This window comes from Hyaena hyaena, unplaced genomic scaffold (assembly GCF_003009895.1).
Source record: "Hyaena hyaena isolate Hyena2069 unplaced genomic scaffold, ASM300989v1 scaffold_13, whole genome shotgun sequence".
Taxonomy (NCBI): domain Eukaryota; kingdom Metazoa; phylum Chordata; class Mammalia; order Carnivora; family Hyaenidae; genus Hyaena; species Hyaena hyaena.
This window is the reverse complement of record NW_024080645.1, coordinates 3,509,143-3,530,056: the sequence shown is the minus strand read 5'-3', so window position 1 is coordinate 3,530,056 and position 20,914 is coordinate 3,509,143. Positions and strand designations below refer to the sequence as shown.

General features: G+C 51.8%; 1 protein-coding gene across 2 annotated transcripts in view; it reads right to left on the bottom strand.

The window, feature by feature from the left end:
• Positions 1-20,914, bottom strand: part of PDE8A (phosphodiesterase 8A) — a 168,567-nt gene that overhangs the window by 34,669 nt on the left and 112,984 nt on the right. For both annotated transcript variants that reach the window (XM_039256911.1, XM_039256907.1), the window contains exons 7-12: positions 16,734-16,812; positions 14,395-14,532; positions 9,422-9,510; positions 7,524-7,575; positions 7,381-7,423; positions 427-504 (exon numbers count right to left, since the gene is read on the bottom strand). In XM_039256911.1, coding sequence (XP_039112842.1) covers positions 427-504; positions 7,381-7,423; positions 7,524-7,575; positions 9,422-9,510; positions 14,395-14,532; positions 16,734-16,812 — 479 coding nt within the window. The remainder of the gene's footprint in view (positions 1-426; positions 505-7,380; positions 7,424-7,523; positions 7,576-9,421; positions 9,511-14,394; positions 14,533-16,733; positions 16,813-20,914) is intronic.

Sequence of the window (20,914 nt, the reverse complement as noted above, 5' to 3'; positions counted from 1 at the left end):
TAACATTTGCCTCCACACTACAGTAACCATTTTCATTGCATTTTTAAAACTACTAAATCATTCAGGCCACATAGCTGTGTAACTTTAAAAGATTATATTCCAATTAAAACTTTATATGTTTAATAAAGGTCTTTCGCATTCCAAATGCAGCTCACCTCCCCACCAAAGGGAAGTTTCCATGGCAACCCACAACAGAGTATGTTAAGAATTTCTAGATGCATTACGCATCACCCAGCCAATAACGGAGGCCAACGGACATCCTCCACTGTTCAGTTTAGAAAATCAACTACAGAATAGAGAGTGAGACGCACCCAGCAAAGGCTGAGAACGGAGCCCACCGGCAGGAGGTGGGGACCCGGAGAGGAGACTGGGGACCGAGGGTCAGGTGTCCCATCCCACCTCGTCCCCTCTTATCTTTGCACCTACCTTCACTTGCTCGAGAGGCAACAGCTCGGACATCTAGCGAGCTTTTCCTTCTGTCTTTATGTTTGCCTGACTGATTATCTGTGGAAACAATTAAACTATAAATCACCTCTTCAAAGGGATTTTGACAACAGATTAGGAAAATCACCAATTTACAATTTTTCAGTAACAAAATGTGGGAATTAGAACAGCATTTAAGAGCCCCCCAAATCAACAGAATGCCCAGTGATGAAGGCTTTGACCAATGAGGTTGGGAGGGGAGGGACTTTCTCAGAATGTCCCAGCTGATTAGTCATGAGCAAGTGCCCTCAGCCTCAGCCTCCAGATGACGTCATCACAGAGTCCTGGGGCCTGAAGCCCAAACTCAGAAGTGTTCCTATTACACTTCTATATAACTGGGTAAAATGGTGAAAAGGTTTTGATTCCCACCCATCCTTGCCTCACACAGAGTTTTGTTTTTGTTTTTTAACAATACAGGCTCTAAAACGTCCCAGGGCAGAATGTCCCTCTTTTCAAGGCTAGCACAGGGAGCACAGACCAGGCTGGGGTCTATTTCAAATGACAGTTTATCTTTGTCCCCGACCCCACGGCTCTTCCAGGCTGTCTGTCCGTCTGCTGTAAGGACGGCCTTCCACTCTGGTCCCACAGTCCCCAACCTTGTCCCCTCCTCCCGTTCTCCGTAGGCAGCCAGGTGAGCCTCCTAAAACAGGTCACTCTCCCAATTACAACAATCCAGTGGCTCATCATCATTTTTAGGACACGATTTAAACGCCGCCGTGCGGCACCCAGAGTCTGCGATAGCTGGGTCCCCTCTTTCCAGCCATCACCACCTATTTGTGAGGCGCTCATTCACCTCACAGCCTTCTACGCCTTGGTACAAACCGCTCACCTCCACTTGGGAACGTACCCCTTTACCCGGTTAACTCCTGATCCTCTGTGAAGATGCGGTTCAGGTACCATGACCCTGGGGAATGTTCCCCTAATGCCTCCCCGCACCCCCGGCATTGCCAGTAACCACCTACTTCGCTGTCTGCCTTCCTCACCAGCGCCAGAGGACACGAGGGTGGGAACAGCCTTCCCTGCTTCTTCCCGGGGGGGGGGGGGGGGCTCAAGGCCTGCCGGCTGGCGGTGATGCACCCCCCAAATCCCATTTTGGTGTCTGTTTCCCAGGACCACACACGACCCTGGCCTGTCTCCCCCTGAGCTCTGCGGGGGCTCCATCCACACGGGCCCGACAGGACGCCTGTGCACTTACAGGCTGCTCCTGNGGGGGGGGGGGGGGGGTCAGCACAGCCCCGCATGTAACAGACACTCAACAGACCCGCACATCCCTGAGTGGGGATGAAAGTGCCGCCTCGCACAGCACTGTGCTGCTGTGGCTCCCTCGCGTGAAACCCTGCGGCGCCAGGGGAGAGTAAGCGGCTGGCGGCCAAGGACAGGACACACCCCTTGCCACAGCCTGCCTCGCGCCACGCCTGCTGCGACCACACATGGCTGTCGGCTCACCTGCCTCCAGCACAACACCGTACTGTGTCCGGATGCTCACTCCCTCGAGTCGGATCCTCCCTGTGCCACACACGACCCTGGCCTGTCTCCCCCTGAGCTCTGCGGGGGCTCCATCCACACGGGCCCGACAGGACGCCTGTGCACTTACAGGCTGCTCCTGCATCTCTCCCCCCACCCCCACCCCCCCTCCTCCCCCGTAGCCACTCGACAGACACTCCCTGGGCGCCTCCCGTGCGCTGGGCCCTCCGCCAGGCACTGGGGACATGAAGACAAACACAGCAGGTCTCCCCCAGGAGAGGGGCAAGAGCGGACAAGGGACGTTTAGCAGATGCAGCCGCGAAGAGGGGGCATCTCCAGGAGGGGGAGCCGCCTGTGCAGACAGAGCAGGTGCGCCTGCCCGGAAGCGAAAGCGGCGTGTGCGCCAAGGACGGCGCTGCAGCAAAAGCGGGAGGAGAATGAATGCAGGCTTTCCGTCCTCCCGAACCTTCGAAGGCCACCTGATCGCCGTGTAAATACTCGATGTTCCCACTTCCCGGCCGAGCCCAATCTCGAACAGCCTGCCCCTGCCGGGATGCCACTCCGGCCACCGGCTCTCAGAAGCACACTCGGGGACCACTGTGGGGGGACTGTGAGGTTCACGCCTCAGGCAGACTGCAGGCCCGACGGAGCTCGAGCCAGGCGCGCACCCCAGCGAGCGCACAGCACACAGGAGCCCTCGAGGCACCCGGCCGGTTCACGGACAGAAGGCTGCACCGGCCTCTGCCGCCCAGGGCTCGGACCCCGCACCGCCTGCGACTTCCACTCTGCGCTCTCAGTGTCCTGTTCCCTCGGGTGCGATCCACCCACACTGCCCCATCTTTTTAGTACAGAAAAATGAGCAACATTTCCTTGCTGTGCTGGGTAAACCTAGGGAACCCTGGAGAAGCAGCGAGGGTAGGAACCGTTCCACACCTACAAACAGCTGCTGCCTCCACTGCTGAGTTAACGCTATGCTCAGTTAGCGGCAGCACCATTAAAAAACAATTTTTTAAACAATTTGTTCATTTTTTGAGAGAAAGACACAGTGTGAGCAGGGGAAGGACAGAGAGAGAGAGGGAGACACAGAATCCGAAGCAGCTCCAGACTCTGAGCTGTCAGCAGAGTCCAATGCGGGGCTCGAACCCATGAACTGCAAGCTCATGACCTAAGCCAAAGTTGGCAGCTTAAAACCAACTGAGCTACCCAGGCAAACCCCCTCAAAAATTTTTTATGTTCATCTATGTTTGAGAGAGAGAGAGAGAGAGAGAGAGAGAGAGAGCGCGCGCGTGCATGCGTGCGAGCGGGGGAGGGGCAGAGAGAGAGGGAGACACAGAATCTGAAGCAGACTCCGGGCTCTGAGCTGTCAGCACAGAGCCTGATGCAGGGCTCGAACTCACAAGCTATGAGATCATGACCTGAGCCAAAGTCGGCTGCTTAACCGCTTGAGCCACCCAGGTGCCCCATGAGCTCCATTCTGGTTATGGGGACGCTGAAAACTGGTTGTCTTGCATGACTTATTACAAGTCACTGCTGGGAACGCAGCAGACTTTCAGAGAACTTCCTTGGACATTCTCAACAGCTGAAGCATTTGTGGACTGCCTGCTGTGCCCTGGGACCACCAACCTCCCAAAAGCCAGGTCAGCAAGCTGCCTGTCAGCCCTCCTTCTCCCTGGCGTCTCTGCCTCCTCCAGCTGAGAAAGCTCGCTTTGTCCAGAAGCAGGGGAGCACGCCAGGTCCTCGCAGGGCCTCTGAGGCCTGTGCCGACGGCCCCGCGCCCGGGCCGGTACCTGTAAAGTGTGCTGAAGCCCCCAGTCCTCGCTGCCCGGCCTGGAGCCTGCCCCGTTCCTGGAGAGCCCGTTCCTGCCCGTCCCGTCATCCTCTGAGCTCCCCAGGCCCCTACCCAAGAAACAGCGCAGCTCTCTCACGAGCAGAGGCGCACGCTGGCGCGCGGGGGCTGTGCACGAACGCGGGCTACGCGAAGGACTTCCGCATCCTGCTTCCCTACACACGCCTTCCGTGTCTGCTACTGCTGCCCCCCCCCCCCCCCCCCCCCCCCCCCCCCCCCCCCCCCCCCCCCCCCCCCCCCCCCCCCCCCCCCCCCCCGGCACTCAGTCTTCCTGCCTCACCTCCTCTCGTCCGGAGAGCTGCCCAGGCCCGAGACGCTGCCTGGCCTCTCCAGACGCCGCCAGACATCTCCACCGGGCCACGCCAGGCACCTTAGATGGACCAAGTTCAAACGTAAGCTTGCTGTCCTCTCCCCGCACAAACCTGCTCCTTCTTCTGCACTTACTATTTTCATCCGTGTCATCCAGTGGCCAAGCTAGAAATCTTGGTGATGTTCTCGAGTATTAACCCTGTATCCCTCGCACTGTGCTGGCTCCCACGTCCTACTGATTACACCAAGTGTCTCTGGAGTCCAGACTCTGCCTGGAGTCTTTTCTCCAGACCGTCACCATGGCTATCTTTCCCGGAAGGGGTCCCTTTCATTTGCCAATTTAAAGAGACTCCCTGGCCGCCCTCTGCTTGCAGGAGGAAACCCAAGCTGGCCTGGCCTGACATCGCCTGTCTCGATGGCTCTGTGAGCACTGCTCGTCCCCCGCAGGAATGTTCTTCCTGTCCTCGGGCTGCCCCCACACTCTCCCCAGAGACCAGCTCAACCCTCATGTCACCACCACGGGCACGTGACCCCCCTTCTCCCCACTGTGGCACTACAGACTATAGTCTGTTCAGATTACTGCTCCCTTCCACCCGGCAGTGGACTCCATGTTCATTTCCGTGCCGAGAGCCAGGCTTGGGGCTGAATCCCCACCAACTCAAGGTTTGCAGACTGGACAGATGACACGGCATCTTTGGTGACAAAGGGTATCATGTGAAAACCACACACCGACCAGGGAAAGGGGACATGTGCTGGGAATTTATCACTTTTCTGGATACCCAGAAGCCGATCCTCCTTCCTGGGAAGGCAAGGACTCCCCTCCTCCGTTCTGTGTCGGCAGCAGGGGAGTGGTGAGCCGGGCCCAGCCAAGCGAGGGCTTCCGGCTGGGAATGAATGCCCGCGAGTGTGGCCAGGAAGCAAGGCTGTGAGGAAGCCACCGTGCCCATGGTGACGGTGGCATCGGGCCAGGACGTCAGCAGAGCCTCAGTGACATCAGCACACTGCTCCGAGGGCACGGCCTCGACGGTGGGGATGGTCGCCCAGCTTCCTGTGCTGCTTCTCAGATCAGTTCTTAAGCTTTTCTGTCCAATCTGCGAGCCACCCCATTTCCTTCCACTAAACTCCCTTCCTGCTTCAGAAGTGACCGCGCTGTGTGTAACCAAGGGGCCTGAGGGCCGCGTACTGCCTTCCCAAGGCAAGACCGTGGTCGGCAGAGTCTTACGGACATAAGGGTGGTTACGAGGCTGGGGGGGCGGGGGGAGATGGGGAGGACTCCAAACCCGAGACAGAATGGCCCGGCACAGACGCAGCCTGGGTGGCCCTTCCCTTGCCCGACACCTAGGACTGGGTCACGGATGCCCCTGCCAGTCCTGCCCTGCTGCTGCCCGGCGGCTGACACCGAGGTGGCGTTTAACCCTTGGAGCTTCCATTTCTCTCTGTGACAAAGGGGTGTTGGCAACAGCCAGGCCTACTTCACAGGGCTCGTCTGAAAGAAAATAATATCCAAGTAGAGGCGCCCCATGACCTTGCAGCATCAGGGTCAAATTCCCGGAGGGCCTGCACCTGCTGGCTCCACCCCGACCCTCCAGCCCCCCCTGCCCTCCTGACCCCGCACGTCTACAGGGCATAAGCGTGCTCTTGGGTGCAAGAGCCAAGATCTCTCTCCACCTCTGGCTCCGTACTCCCCTCCCTCATCCCTGCGTGGTCAGCTCTGACCACGACCCAGGCTTCCCCTCTCCCCTGCCCCCAGGAGCCCGGTGCAGGGGGGTCTCCGGGAAGTGCCTCCCCGGCTCCTTTCCTGCCATCTCTTCCTCCATAACCCTGAGGCCTCCACTCCCCTTCCGACCCCTGGGCTCCGCCTGGTCGGTTCCGGCGCGGGTACCTGGTGAATGCCTCGCTGGCCAGCGCGTTCACAGCTCTAGCCCCGACCTCCCTGAAGGACTCAGGGACAAGGGCTCCGGCTGCTACAGAAACGGTCACGCTACTGCCCTGCTTCAAAGTCCCCAGATGCCCGCTACCTACGGACCAAACTGGCACCTCCTACCTGGCGTCCAGGGATCCCTTGTGATCCCAACTGCCCTTTCCACACTGACCGGACAAAACTCAGTCCCGTTTTTCTTTGAACATGTTCTGACCTTTCCCTCCTCTATGACTATTTTTATTTCTGGAATGCTTTTCTTTCCACACCCCTCTCCTTCAGGTCCACCTCTCCCTGTCTGGAACTTTCCCCTCCTCCTCCAGGCCACCATGGCGCCGCTGATCCTTTCCCACCCACCACCGATCACTTCTCTCGCTGCTGTGTGCCCTGGCTATCAACTGGCCCCTCTCCCTCTCGGGGGGAAGCCCTGACCGCTCCAAGTGCATGGTGCAGCCCTCTGGACCCCAGGCAGGCTCTGCTGCGTCCTACGTGGGTGACCCTTGGGCAGGTCATTTAGCCCTCCAGGTTCCCTGCCTGCAAAAAGGGAACTTCATCCCCAAACATTTACCTCCCACCGCCCCACCCCCCCGGTCACTGCAAGGCTTTAATTACATACACTAATTCAAGCACTTAGCACAGGGCTGTGGGCACAGAAAAACACCTAGAATGAATGAATGAATGAATGAATGAATGTTCTGGCACTGAAGGGAAACAAAGAGTCTTCTCCCTGGAGGCTCCTATGGGCTGGCTGGGCGACTGGACCACCGCATGGCACAGCAGGTCCCCTGTGGCCGATACAGCCCAGCCTCTTGCCCGGGGTGGCCAGAGTAGGGAGCGGGCTGGGCCACAGCACGTGCTGCGAGCAAACAGGTGATTCCAGCCAGGGAGAAACGCCTGCGCTAACACAGATGTGGGCCTGCGAGGGTGGGGTCCGAGGCGCGACAGGGGACAGATAGGGGGTGAGCCGAGTGTGATGGGGTCCAGCTCCCTGCTCACAGGCTGCAGGGGACAACTGTCAGATGAAGATGTCCCGGCTCAGTGCTGAAGCCTGACACCCGGTGCTGTTGCCTTCTGGAGCACAGATGAGGCCAACAAACCACAATTTCCTCAACGCGTCTTCGTGCGACTTCATGCACTGGAGGTGAGCAGTTCTCTCCCCACCCCTGATGCCCATCAGAACCCCCACAAGTGCTCGGGCCCCTGGACTAGTCACCCCGGCCAGGGAGTCAGGGAGAGAAACACGGTCATGGCGCTAGGAAAGCAGTCCCACCTGCGCACAAGGCGCCAGACAGAGCAGGGGTCTGTTTCCCTTTGTTTCAAAAGTTTGAAGGCCCCTAGCAGGGAACGCGGAGCAGCGTACCTGTGTGAGGGTCAGACTGAACACTTTCACTTCGTTTCTCAGCCTGGAAATGAATGTAAAAGCCGTTAGTTCCGATTGCTACTCGTACAAGCAGGGCCATCTCGGTGGGGTACACCTGGCGGCCCAGGGCCCCCCTTACGTACCTTATTGTTGCCACTGCACACTCTGATAATGGACACATAGTGTCTAATTTTTCTGTAAGTAGAAAACAATGTGTTATTTCTCTCCTGGCTCTCTAATCTGACGGAGACGTAGCTAATTGATTTTCATCGTGAAAGACACAAAATGTTTGGAGGAGAGCGCTTCTATTATTTGTGGCCAAGGCCACCAAAGGCACACCAGAGTCTACGGACACCCTCTGGTGTCTGTAGACAAGCAGCTAGGACTCTTCAGTAAAAATAACACGATTCTTTCAAGTCATCACAACGCAGAATAAAAACACCCGTGTTTTAAAAAATGGACTCTTGGGGCACCTGGGTGGCTTAGTCGGTTAAGCGTCCGACTTTCGCTTGGGTCATGATCTCGCGGTTCGTGGGTTTGAGCCCCGCGTCGGGCTCTGTGCTGACTGCCAGCTCAGAGCCTGGAGCCTGTTTCGGAGTCTGTGACTTCCTCTCTCTCTGACCCTCCCCTGCTTACTCTGTCTCTCTCTCTCTCTCTCCTAGAAATAAATAAAAATATTAAAAAAAAAATGGACTCTTAACCAAACAAAAGCCTTGAAGTCCTTAGCATGTTTTCATGTTCATAGGCCTCTGTATTGATGTTCTTTCTCAGGTTCTAACACACAGCGTGCTCACTGTGTGCTCATGGTCATTCAGGGCGGCGCCGGAGGCCACGCTGGGGGCCAAGGCCACACACAGCTCAGAGCGTGGGGCGGGAGGCGCCGGAGACAAAGCACCCAGGGCTCATCCCGGAAGTCGCAAACTTGACTCCTCACTTATTTACTGGGCCTTCCATTTTTCCACTTTTCCCCTGGAGAATTAAATCCCTATATAATTACTGCAAAAACTTTGGAAAGGACACAAAAAGGCAAAGAATCAGAGCAGAGCCCACACAGCCCTGCCTCCCTGAGGCGATCGCCAACTGGCAGCCAAGCCTGGTGACCAAGCGTGTGAGCCATGCGGACACCGCAGCGGCCGGACCCTGGGCCAGAAACCTCGTCTCTCGGGCCTCAAGTTTCCTCATCTGTAAAATGAGGATGACTGAGTGCTGATGCCACAGTGTGTGCTTAGGATGCAATGAACTGACATCTCCCAGGCGCGGAGAGCCTGCCCGGGGCAGGGGGGGAGGGGAAGGTGCCGGGCTCGAGGAACAGAGCAGCTCGTGGGACCCCCACTGCCATGGCTCTTCCTGCTCTTTTCTTCCCTTCTTCTACGTTCAGGATGGAAATCACACAGTGGGTATGATTTTACATTTTCATTTTTGCATTTATCTTAAGCATTTTCCCTGACTGTTTAATTTTCTACGCTCGTCATTTCTAACGGTTGCACATTTTATTGCTGGGTGTCCTGTAATTCACATTCATCATTTCCCAGCGTTCTTCCTATTTAAGATGGACTAAGACACACCACAGGGCTCCTGCTAGACGACCCTCTGGAATCTGCAGGCGCCTCTGTTTTCTATGAGAATTGCTATAAAGGGTAGTGTTTTAAACACCTTGATCTCTTTGACAGGCCTATGCAGAAATAATACACAGGCTATCAAATTAGGTAAAAATCTTCTAAATCCAGGGAGCCCAGCAGTTAGTGTTCCTCACACACAGCTTAATAAAGTGACACTCTCATTTAAATACATCAGTCTCTTTTGTGTCTGTGCAGCTGAAGCAAGACCGTCTGGAACTTGGTGGCTCCAGGTCGCAAGTGAGAGGGCCAGGCTGCAGCCACAAGGAATGGTCTGGAAGAATGTCATTCTTGGATGACATCCGACTTTGTTATAAGTCTTTTAAATTTCTGCCTGCGGTTCCTAACTTCTGTCAGTATTCAGAGCAAATTCTGCAGTGAAGCCAACCAGAGCGTGCCGACCAAAGTATGCAGTTTCCACTCACCCTCCCTGTCCGATGACAGGTATTATCTTCACGTTCTGTTGGACACTGTCTCCGTTTTTCTTTTTGGCATGGTAAATTCCTTGCCACTCCTAAAAATGGAACGTAAGCATCATTACACCGTGTGTTGCGAGCACAAACCCAAGAATATCTTCTGCTCACGTCTGGATTCATGTACCGTGGCTAAAGCGATTAGGATAAAGAAATGATCCCAACCCCAAACGTGATTTTGGGTAACCTGCCCATCTCCCCAAGTCTGTGTCCTCCGGGGCTGCTGACAGACGGCAGCCCCCGCGGCCTGAGTGGTGACAGGCCAGGGGCTGGCTGCCGGCAAGAGGCCCCGGGCCCGAGTGAAGAGCGCGGCTCCCTTCCGCACACGGGTCCTATCCTTGCTCCCACCTGTGCGCAGGGGAGGGCAGTGCAGCCTGCGCCCCTGCATTGGGGAGGGGAGACCCTCAGGAACGGCGGGGCTGCGTGAGGGCTGCGGGCTGCGGCGGGTACAGCCCGGTCCGGGCTCAGGAAGAACACGTCGGCGGGGCTGCGGTACCTCTAGCCGGGCTCTTGTGAGCAGACAGAACATATAGGGACCTTTTTAGAACAAAACCGCAGCCTGGGACAGCAGGTGAGCAGGCGCTGTGACCACAGTGAGACAACAGGGGCTGCGTGTGGCTCCCGTGCCCCTGAGGTGGCGAGGGCAGGCCAGGGAGGGAGTGGGGTTCTGTCCCCACCCGAAAGGTTCTGAATCCCTCTGAGAGTCACCAAGGTCCCCAAGCTCTAAATATCCCTAAAACCCACTGTGGGACACTGAGCTCCTAGGCTGCTCCATAGCCTCCCTGCCCTTCTAGATCCCCCAGGACCCGGGGCTGACCCAGGAGGGAAGCCTTGGTGGCCTGGCTCCAATCTCCTGGCCAGAGCCTCACACAGGGTCAATTCTGGAGTCTTCCATGTGTACAGCATGGCAACCTGCGTGCCAATGCCAACAGAAAACCTCATCTTCAGGCTCCCCTGAGAAAGCAGACAGCAGACACCCGGATGTTCTGACAGAAGTGACGGACGGTTACCGACGTTTCCCAACGGGCTTCTGAGAACACTGGGCGCCACGGCAGGACTGAAGTGAATGCCTGGGAGCCCAGCTCCGGGCTTACGCAGCCCAGGGCAGAAGGGAGGGGAAGCTCTTCGTCGCTACGGTTCTGAGGGGAGACTGGCCTGTGCCCGGAACAGGCAAGGACTAAACAGGGGTCCCTGAGCAGGAAGGTTCAATGTGCCCTCCATACCCACCGCCCACATACCCCCCAAGGGGGCTTCAGCAGACGGGTCCAAGACTTACTTCTGAAGCTCTCAATCAAGAGAAACAGGGGAAACTGGTTGTGGTGATGTGTGCAAAACTCTGTGAACAGACCAAACACCAGAGAATTGTAGACTTTAAGTGGGTAAATCGCATGGCGTGTGGATTCTCAATTATTCTCAACAGAGAATAATTCTCTCAATAGAGCTGTCATATAAAAGAGAGAGAGAGGGAGAAAAATGGAAGACCAATTCAATCCATCAATCAATTAGCACTTTAAAATATATCTGCAGGATTTTCTCCTCCAATCCTGTCTGAAGGGACGTGGGCACGAAGCAGAGGTGTAAGAAGCCGGCTCGGCGGGAGCGAACAGACTGGCTTCGGAACAGGCCAGTTTAGCCAGAGGCTCTGCTTGGAGAACAGTTTCACATGTAAGTTTTTCAGTTACCAACAGAAACAAACAATAGTTACTAGCACATATTGTATTTCTTATCATAAATGTTCATCATAAATACCTAAGTTTTAGTTCTAGATCTCAGAATGCGGTTACAGAGACCACATCTGGGAAAGCACGGGGTCCTAACACCACAACCTGTTTGTGGCCTGTTTCCGGCCCAGGTGGCTTTGCACTGGCCTCTGTCCTCGGGCTGAGCCCCCTCAGAACTGCACCAGGGCCCACACCTTGCTGTTTGGGGGTAAGCTCAGCACCGAGCTGGCGTCTCTGACCATTGCGAAGGCCCCTTGTTGGTGCCCAGGGTCTAAGAATGACATCTCTGTCATCCGGCTGTCCTGTCCCCAGGGTCTGCACAAGGTCAACAGTCCGGGGACACTGGAGCTTCTGTTCCCCGAATGGAAAAGGCAGGCTGAGGTCAGACTGGAGAATGCTCGCAGACAGGCCAAGGGATGTGACCTCTACACCGGCCAAGCGACGTGATTCGACGAATCACTCAGGAGTGGGGGTGTGCCAACTGGAAGTGCAGGTCACGGGGGAGACCTGACTGGATTCAGCCACCACAAACCAGGACTGGCAAGAAAGCCCTGCACCAGGTCAGGCCCAGGCAGGGGACTCTCCCAGGCAGGGGTTTAACAGCATCATGGCTGAGTGATGGATTTGACCCTGGAGGGTAGGGAGGAGCCGAAAGTTCTCCAGGGATGGGCGTCCAGGCAAGTGTGAGGACGGCCAACAGGCAGAGACAGCAGAGGCTGGAGGGGACGAGAGGAAGTCGCTGTCAGACAAGGTGATGTCAAGATGATGGCGGGGCGCTGTGCGAAACCCTGGAGGAGAGGCCGGGGCTAAAAGCGGGGGGTGTGGGACATCCGTGTAGGGTAGCAAAGGGGCCTCACCAAACAGGCTGCTTTCTGAGAACAGCGGGGATGAAACACGATGGTGAATGTGGAGGAAACGTGCAAGAAGAGCCAGAGAAGAGGGAGCCGGTGACGGAAGAAAGCAGAGGAAGCGGAGCTCAAAGCTCTGAAAAGCTAGTGGGAGGGCTCCGCAGCCATACGTCATTATTACAGGCAGGCCCCTGAGCAGCTGGCATTTGCTCAGCGCCAAGGGACACAATTTCGGAGGGAAGAAAATCCACAATGTCTAAAGGAGAAGAGCACCTGTAAGCCTTCGGTACCTGTGAAGAGGAGGCCACAGGTTCCAGAGCCTGCTAGGCGAGTCCCGGAGACGAGGAAGAGGAGGGACTCGGGAAGGAGACAGACAGGGAGGCAAGCAAGCCTGAGCGTGCAGGCTGAAAATCAAGGTCACCTAAGAGCAATGTTCTCCCAGAGAGTGGCCGCTGGCTGAGAACAGCGGGTGGAGGGGAGCGTCTGCAATACTCCCTGTTTGCACATCTTCAGAATTTCTTCTCTATCCCCAAGGGGCACAGCTGGAATGTGACCCTCCAAAGCCCCCATCGCTGTCACCTAACTACTTCCTAAGTCCCCATTCTGGTTCCCAGGACACACCTGAGCTCTCGCCACAGAACCCAGGGCAGGCCGACCCCTCGGCAAGCCCTTCTCCTTCCCCGGGAGACCCGATCAGAAAGGCCATGTACTTCTTCACATCAGAAACCTGCCCGGCTAAGCGGCCTGTCCTGTCACAGCGCAGGCCTGGGGAGCCGGCAGGTTACTGACAAAGGGCAGATGGTTGTCCCCAGGAACTCCGCGACACACAAAATAGATACCCATGTTCCTTTCAGAAATAAAACAGTACTGGTGGCATAATATGATAATCTTTCATATTCTCTGCTCACAACAGATTTTAGGGAACAGGGTCTCAGTTGTTTAAGCTTGAGGCCCTTTGTACCTTCATACGTCGTTAACACGGATCTGGATGGATCCCAGGGCCTGGCTCTAGCCTGCTAACCGCCCCGTCACCACCCCTACCTCCTCCGCGATGGGCGGGGGGCCTCCGTGTTCCTGTGACCAGATTAAGGCATGCGAGGCCATCATCTATGGCTCGCGCCCGGCTGGCCATACAACAGAGCCACCGGCTGATGCGGCAGCAGCCTGGGGCCCGAACACCAGGATCGGGAAGGTCGTGGGAAAGCTGACCCAAGGCTGCTGGGACTGCGGCTCGGTCACCACCCTCTGAGGACGCCCCTTCCAACCGAGCAAAGGACCCCAGGTGGGCCCGGGCAGGGCGCCGGAGCACCTGAGGGCTCTCATCTGCCTTGGCCTCCATGCTCTTTCCGGAGGACAGAGCCACTGTCTCCAGTGGAAAATCACCGTCCTTGACAGAAAAGCTGAAGGCAGAATGGGATTCGAGAAGTGCCCACTCTGGTTACTGCCCAGACAGCATGTCACTGGGCCGTCGCAGGCAGCCTGCCCTGTCCCTGTTCTGGGTGCTCAGCGCCACGGGAGAGCCAAGGGACACGAACCCACCAACGGGGTCTCCGGGGCCCTGGTGACGTGCTCTGCCGGGCCACGGGACAGGCACTGGCCGGATGCCACAGGGCAGCGGGCAAGAGAGCAGGCCACAAGTACCTGCAGTGTCGGAGTCATCAGATTAACAGTCTCTCCCCAACTCCCCAAGCTTCACAAGATCCCAGCAGGAAAGACTGTGAAAAGCATCAGCCTTTTCCCGGTCATCACCCAGGAAAGCCAGTAACAAAGAGGCGCTGGCGGGAGCCACTGCTCAGAGAGATAACCCTTCAGACGGGGCCTGTCTTCCACCTGACCCTCCGGCGCTACGATCATGTGACTCGTCCCATCTGCACCCTTGGAACAGGAGTTCTCTGGGGCAGGAGTGTGTCTACACCAGAACCTAGCAGGGTGTGTGCACACAGGAGGCATTCCAGAAGGGGTGGTACGGATGCAGGAGGCTCCGAGGGTTACTGGGCTCAGACCTGTCCCTGACCTCACTGGCACTCCTCTGCCCACGGCCATGTGCCAACACCGACCACTCAGGAGGTCAATTATTAGAAAGATCAATTGATTTATTATAACGATGAAAAGAGTAATTTTAAGTGTCGATTAAAATCACTCTCTGTAACAGCTAATCACATTCTACCCTTTCTTGGCCTCAGTTTCCCCTCATGTGCAAGACTGCACAAACAGGGACGACACTGGCGGCGCTTCCCCGGGCTTCTGCGAGGAGTGACTCCGATTACCTGGCGTGTGCAATGCTCGGTGAGCAGGAGGTCTCCTTCCTTGCCTCTTTGTTGTGTGAAAGTAAAAAAGGGACTGACCTCTTACTTACCTTGCCTATCCTGATGCATGAATTTATAGTATCGAACAAATCAGCCTTCTTTTCATTTATAGGCACCTCTGCAAGCTCCTTCCCTATTAATTCGCCTGCCTGATAGCCCATGGTTGTTTCAAATGCAGGGTTCGCGTACTGGCGGGAGACAAAAGAAACATCAACCAGATTAGAAGACACTTTGAAAAGAGGACAATCACGGTCTTCACCCCAAGCCATCCTGTTTCCCTTCTAGAAACCTCAAGGAGCCCGGAGCTACCCACGACCGTTCTAGACTGTTCTAAAGCCGTAAGAGCGTAAGCCCAGTTGATCCCTGGATAAGCCTCTGCTACGGGGACACGGGGCTGGGCTTTCTGCATTGGGCCGGAGGTCCCAGGAGAGGAGCTGGCCCGATCCCACTTGAGCACCAACAGAGGAAAGAAGCCACAAGACAGGCCCAGGTTGGGGCGCCTGGGTGGCTTAGTCGGTTAAGCGTCCGACTTTCGCTTAGGTCATGATCTCGCGGTTCGTGGGTTCGGGCCCCGCGTCGGGCTCTGTGCTGACTGCCTGTTTCAGTCTGTGACTCCCTCTCTCTCTGACCCTCCCCTGCTCACGCTGTCTCTCTCCCTCCTCGAAATAAATAAAACATTAAAAAAAAAAAAAAAAAAAAAAAAGACAGGCCCAGGTTGCTACAAAAGGGTTTTGGATTATGATCCAGTAGAATAAAGCGCCAGGCTGAAGTCTGAAGCACTCAGACCCTCCTCTGCCAAGTCCCTTAACCCCTCTAAGTCTCAGTCTGCCTATCTGTGTAATGGGAACAGAATAACTATCTTGCTGCGCTCGTGTGATACACATGAATAATCAAAGCAGGCTATGAACTGCGCAGTATTTACAGGTGTTAAGACTGGATGGCTAAATTTCAAAGAGGACTACAAGACCAGAAGAAAATGTATAGGAAAGTTGAACATGTGCTAGGAATAATAATAATAAAGCAACAAATTATACTGCTTAAGGTCTGTTTTCCTTGCTAGACATTATAGTATGCACTGCACACACCTTAACCCACGTAGTCCTCAGAATATCCTTACAAAAGGCAATAAGTAATATTGTGAGCTTTAATATTATTCCCGTCTGGGGCACCTGGGTGGCTCAATCTGTTAAGTACCGACTTAGGCTCAGGCCGTGATCTCCCTGTCTGTGAGTTCAAGCCCTGCGTCGGGCTCTGTGCTGATGGCTCAGAGCCTGGAGCCTGTCGGATTCTGTGTCTCCCTCTCTCTCTGCCCCTCCCCCACCTGTGCTCTGTCTCTAGTTCTCTCTCAAAAATAAATAAATGTTAAAATTAAAAAAAAAAAAGTTATTCCCTGGGGCGCCTGGTGGTTCAGTTGGTTAAGTGTCCAGCTCTTGATTTCAGCTCAGGTCATGATCTCACAAACTGTGAGATAAAGCCCGGTGTCTGGCTCTGCACTGACAGTGTGGAGCCTGCTTGAGAGTCTCTCTCTCCCTACGCCCCTCGCTGCTCTGCCCCTGCAAAATAAACTTTAACAGAAAATTTTTCCCGTCTGTACAGCTGAGAGAGCACATTCAGAGAGATTAAGTAACTTGCCCAATGATGCTCAGCTACGAAAGGGCCAAGGTGCCTGCACCCCGCCTGTCTGACACTGGCTTGTACCCACAGCCACTGGCCCAGGTTGCCTCTTGGGCACAAACTCCTGAAAGTCAGGATCAGGAGCTCTTTACTGAGAAAGTCACAAGTTAGGTTAAAATGAGGAGCAGGAGTGCTCGGAACCAAAATCAAAATGGAGCCGATTCTCAGACAAAAGGAGCGTTTCCTCAGCACAACTCCTCTCTTGTTATCTAAAAAGTACAAGCCATGTAACCTTAAGCTGCTTTTATGAATCCACTTTGCTACTAATGGGGCATTTGTTCAGTGACTACTAGGTTGTTCTGGAAATTCTGAGAAGTTTCTGGTAAATTTCTATAGGTATAAACTATCTTCAAAACCAGTGAAAAAGGCAAGAACTTGCAGACCTTGCGGTCAGAGCCTCCGCTCACCCCAGCGGTAATCCCTCTGCATAAAAGTCCCCTCTTGCTAAATAAACAAAAAGGCAAAAAATAATAAATGCAAATGTGCTAGAATATTTTCCAGCACCTAAAATAATTATTAGTATCTTTTCTTACCCATAGGGAACTTAAGTTGAAATTACATATTTTATAGACTTTGTTCTGATAATCCTCTAAGGAAAACTTAGTCTTTTAAACTTCAAAAAGAAAAAAAAAGATCATATCGGAGCGGTTCAGTCCTGAAAATAAAAGCAAACGAAACCAGAAATTCAGACAGATGACCCTCTCAAATAACAAACCTGTATAACATGGTCTTCACTTGTGATTTCCACTGCTTCTTGACTTTTCTCCAATGCGGTGAATACTGAGTTACAAGCCCTTTATGGGTTGGGGGAAAAAAAAAAAAAAAGACTGGTTAATGTAAATACCACAAAATATAATATAATCTGGCGTTACTGCATTAACTCATTTAAAGGTTTTTTTCATCTGATTCTGAAAGTTAACAAATACTAACGCAAGAAAAAGAAGGCGGGGGAAACATTAAAAAGCATAAAGAAAATTTCACAACCCTGCTACTTGACCATGACATGCCCAGCGGGTGCCTTCCCTTCCAACGTGCAGACTGGTAGACCAGAATGGAGTATACGCCAGGTCTGCATCGCAGCCCTTCCCCAGCTCCAGGACCCTGGGTGTGTGCCTGGACCCCGAGTCTCCCTCCTCCCCATCTGAAGAGCCCTCATGAGGACTAAACGAGAGAAGCCAGAATCCTGCACAGAGCCTGGCAGAAAGGGTGCAGTCAACCGTTTGTAGCTATTATTTTACTTTTTTTATGTAAAAAAGAATATGTATTTGGAATGATGAAAGAAATAACAGCAACTTACGAACTTAAAAAGATGATAAATAGGAAAATCATCACAATACCCAGAAAATTAACCCTTGAACAAGGCAGGGGTTAGGGCACCACCTCATGTAGTCAGAACTCTGCATGTAACTTTTGACTCCCCAGAAACTTAAGTACTAACAGCCTACTGTAGACCAGAAGCCTTACTGGTAACATAACCAGTCAATTCACACAGATTTTATACGTTATATATATTATATACCATGTCCTCACAATAAGGTAAGCTAGAGAAAAGAAAATGTTATTAAAAAGATCATAAAGAAAGGGAGCCTGGGGGGCTCAGTCAGTTAAGCACCTGACTCTAGATTTCAGCTCAGGTCATGATGTCACGGTTCATTAGTTTGAGCCCTGCATCGGGGTCCATACTGGCAATGTGGAGCCTGCTTGGGATTCTCTCTCTCCCTTTCTCTCTCTCTCTCTCTGCTCCTCCCCAGCTCACTCTCTCTCAGAATAAATAAACTTCTATCACATCTTCTTTATCCATTTACCTATCAATGGACACTGGGGTTGCTTCCATGATTCGGCTATTGTAACTTATGCTGCAGTAAACATAGAAGTGTACGTACCTTTTCAAATTAGTATTTGTGTATTCTTTGGGTAAATACTCAGTAGTGGAATTACTGGGTCATATGGTAATTTTATTTTCAATTTTTTGAGGAACCTCCATACTGTTTTCCAGGGTGGTTGCACCAGTTTGCATTCCCTCCAACACTGCACAAGTGTTCCTTTTTCTCCACATCCCCACCTACGCTTATTGTTTGTTTTTTATTTTAGCCATTCTGACAGGTGTGAGGGGTATCTCATTGTGGTTTTGATTTGCACTTCCCTGATGATGAGTGATGCTGCACATCTTTTCATGTGTCTGTTGGTCATCTATAGATCTTCTTTGTTTAAAACAATTTTTTTAATGTTTTTTTTGAGAGAGCAAGCGCACAAGTTGGGGAGGAGCAGAGAGAGAGGGAGACGCAGAATCTGAAGCAGGGTCCAGGTTCTAAGCTGTCAGCATAGAGCCCAACACAGGGCTTGAATTCACAAACTACCTGATCATGACGTGAGCTGAAGTCAGACACACAACCGACTGAGCCACCCAGGCGCCCCTGTAGGTCTTCTTTGGACAAATGTCTGTTTGTGTCTTCTGCCCATTTTTCAACGGAATATTTGGGTTTTTTTTTTGTGTGTGTGTTGACTGTCTTTTCATCATTGTATACTCTTGCCTCTTTTGTTGTAGATTAGCGGAACATATAAGGATAGGTTTATTTGTGGGCTCTATATTCTGTTCCACTGATCTATAGGTTTATTTTTGTGCCAGCACCACACTGTTTTGGTTACTACAATTCTGTAGTGTATTGTGTTATCTGGGATTGTGATACTTCCAGTTTTATTCTTCTTTTTCAAGATTGCTTTGGCTGTTTGGGTCTTGTGATTCCATACAAATTTTAAGATTGTTCTAGTTCTTCTATGAAAATGCTGTTGGTATTTTGATAGGGATTGCATTAAATCTGTATATAGCTTTGGGTGGTATGAATATTTTAACAATATATGATCTTCCCATCTGTGAGCATGGAATATCTTTCCACTGTGTCATCTTCAATTTCTTTCATCCGTGTTTTAAAATTCAATACACATCTATCACCCCTCACTTAAGGATGTTCCTAGGTATTTAATTCTTTTTGGTGCAATTATAAACGGGATTGTTTTCTTAATTTCTCTTTCTGCTACTTCATTATTAGTGTATAGAAATGCAATAGATTTTTTAAATGTTGATTTTGTATCCTGTGACCTTACTGAATTCATTTTTTAAAAAAATTAGTCCTGGGAGTTTTGTTGGTAGGGTCTTTAGGGTTTTCTATATATAGTATCATGTTATCTGCAAGGAGCTGAAAGTTTTACTTTCTTCTTAGCAATTTGGATGCCTTTTATTTCTTTTTGTTGTCTGACTGCTATGGCTAGGGCTTCCAGTGCTGTATGGAATAAACGTGATTAAGAGCAGACATCCTTGTCCTGACCTGATCTTGGGAGAAAAGCTCTGTCCTTCACCACTGAGTATGAAGTTAGCTGTGGTTCTTCATATATGGCCTTTATTATGTTGAAGTATGTTCCCTCCAAACATACTTTGTTGAGGGTTTTTATCATGAATGGATGTTGGCAAATGCTTTTTCTGCATCTACTGAAATGCCTGTATGGTTTTCAACCTTTCCCTTTTGGTGTGATAATGTATCCGGTTGATTCATTTGTGACACTGAACTGCCCTTGTAACCCAGGAATAAAACCTACTTGATCGTCATGGTAAATGATTTTCTTAATGTATTGTTGGATCTGGTTTGCTAATATATTGTTGAGAGTTTTTACATCTATGTTCATTGAGATATTGGCTTGTAGTTCTCTTTTGTTGTGGTATCTTTATCTAGTTTTGGTATCAGGGTAATGCTGGTCTCATAGAACGAATTTGGAAGCTTTCCTTCCTCTTCTATTTTTTGGAACAGTTGGAGAATAGGTATTTGCCATTTTCATAGAATTTACCTGTGAAGACATCCGGTCCTGGATTTCTGTTTTTTGGGTTTTTTTCACAACTGATTCAATTTCATTGCTAATTGGTCTCTTCAAATTTTCTAATGCTCCTGGTCCAGTTTTGGGAGGTTACATGCATCTAAGAATTTACTTTTTTCTAGGTTTTCCAATTTGTTGGTATATAATAATTCATACTCTTATAAAGCTTTGTATTTCTTGTGTTATTTCTCTTCATTTTAAAATAAAAAATTTTATTGCCATGTAGTATTCCACTGTATAGATAAACCACATCTTCTTGATCCATTTGTCAGTTGATGGGCACTTAGGCTCTTTCCATGTTTTGGCTATTGTTGAGAGTGCTGCTATGAACATTGGGGTACATGGGCCCCTATGCATCAGCACTCCTGTATCCCTCGGGTAAATTCCTAGCAGTGCTATTGCTGGGTCATAGGGGAGTTCCGTTGTTAATTTTTTTGAGGAACCTCCACACTGTTTTCCAGAGGGGCTGCATCAGTTTATATTCCCACCAACAGTGTAGGAGGGTGCCCATTTCTCCACACCCTCTCCAGTATCTAGAGTCTGATTTGTTCGTTTTAGCCACTCTGACCGGCATGAGGTAGTATCTCAGTGTGGTTTTGATTTGTATTTCCCTGATGGTGAGTGATGCTAAGCATCGTTTCATGTGTCTGTTGGCCATCTGGATGTCCTCTTTGGTGAAGTGTCTGTTCATGTCTTCTGTCCATTTCTTCACTGGATTGTTTTTTGGGTGTGGCGTTTGGTGAGTTCCTTATAGATTTTGGATACTAGCCCTTTATCTGAGATGTCATTTGCAACTATCTTTTCTCATTCCATCGGTTGCCTGTTAGTTTTACTGATTATTTCTTTTGCTGTGCAGCTTTTTATCTTGATGAGGCCCCGATAGTTCTTTTTTGCTCTTGATTCCCTTGCCTTTGGGGATGTGTCAAGTAAGAAATTGCTGTGGTTGAGGTCAAAGAGGTTGTTTCCTGCTTTCTCTTCTAGGGTTTTGATGGTTTCTTGTCTCACATTCAGGTCCTTTATCCATTTTGAAAT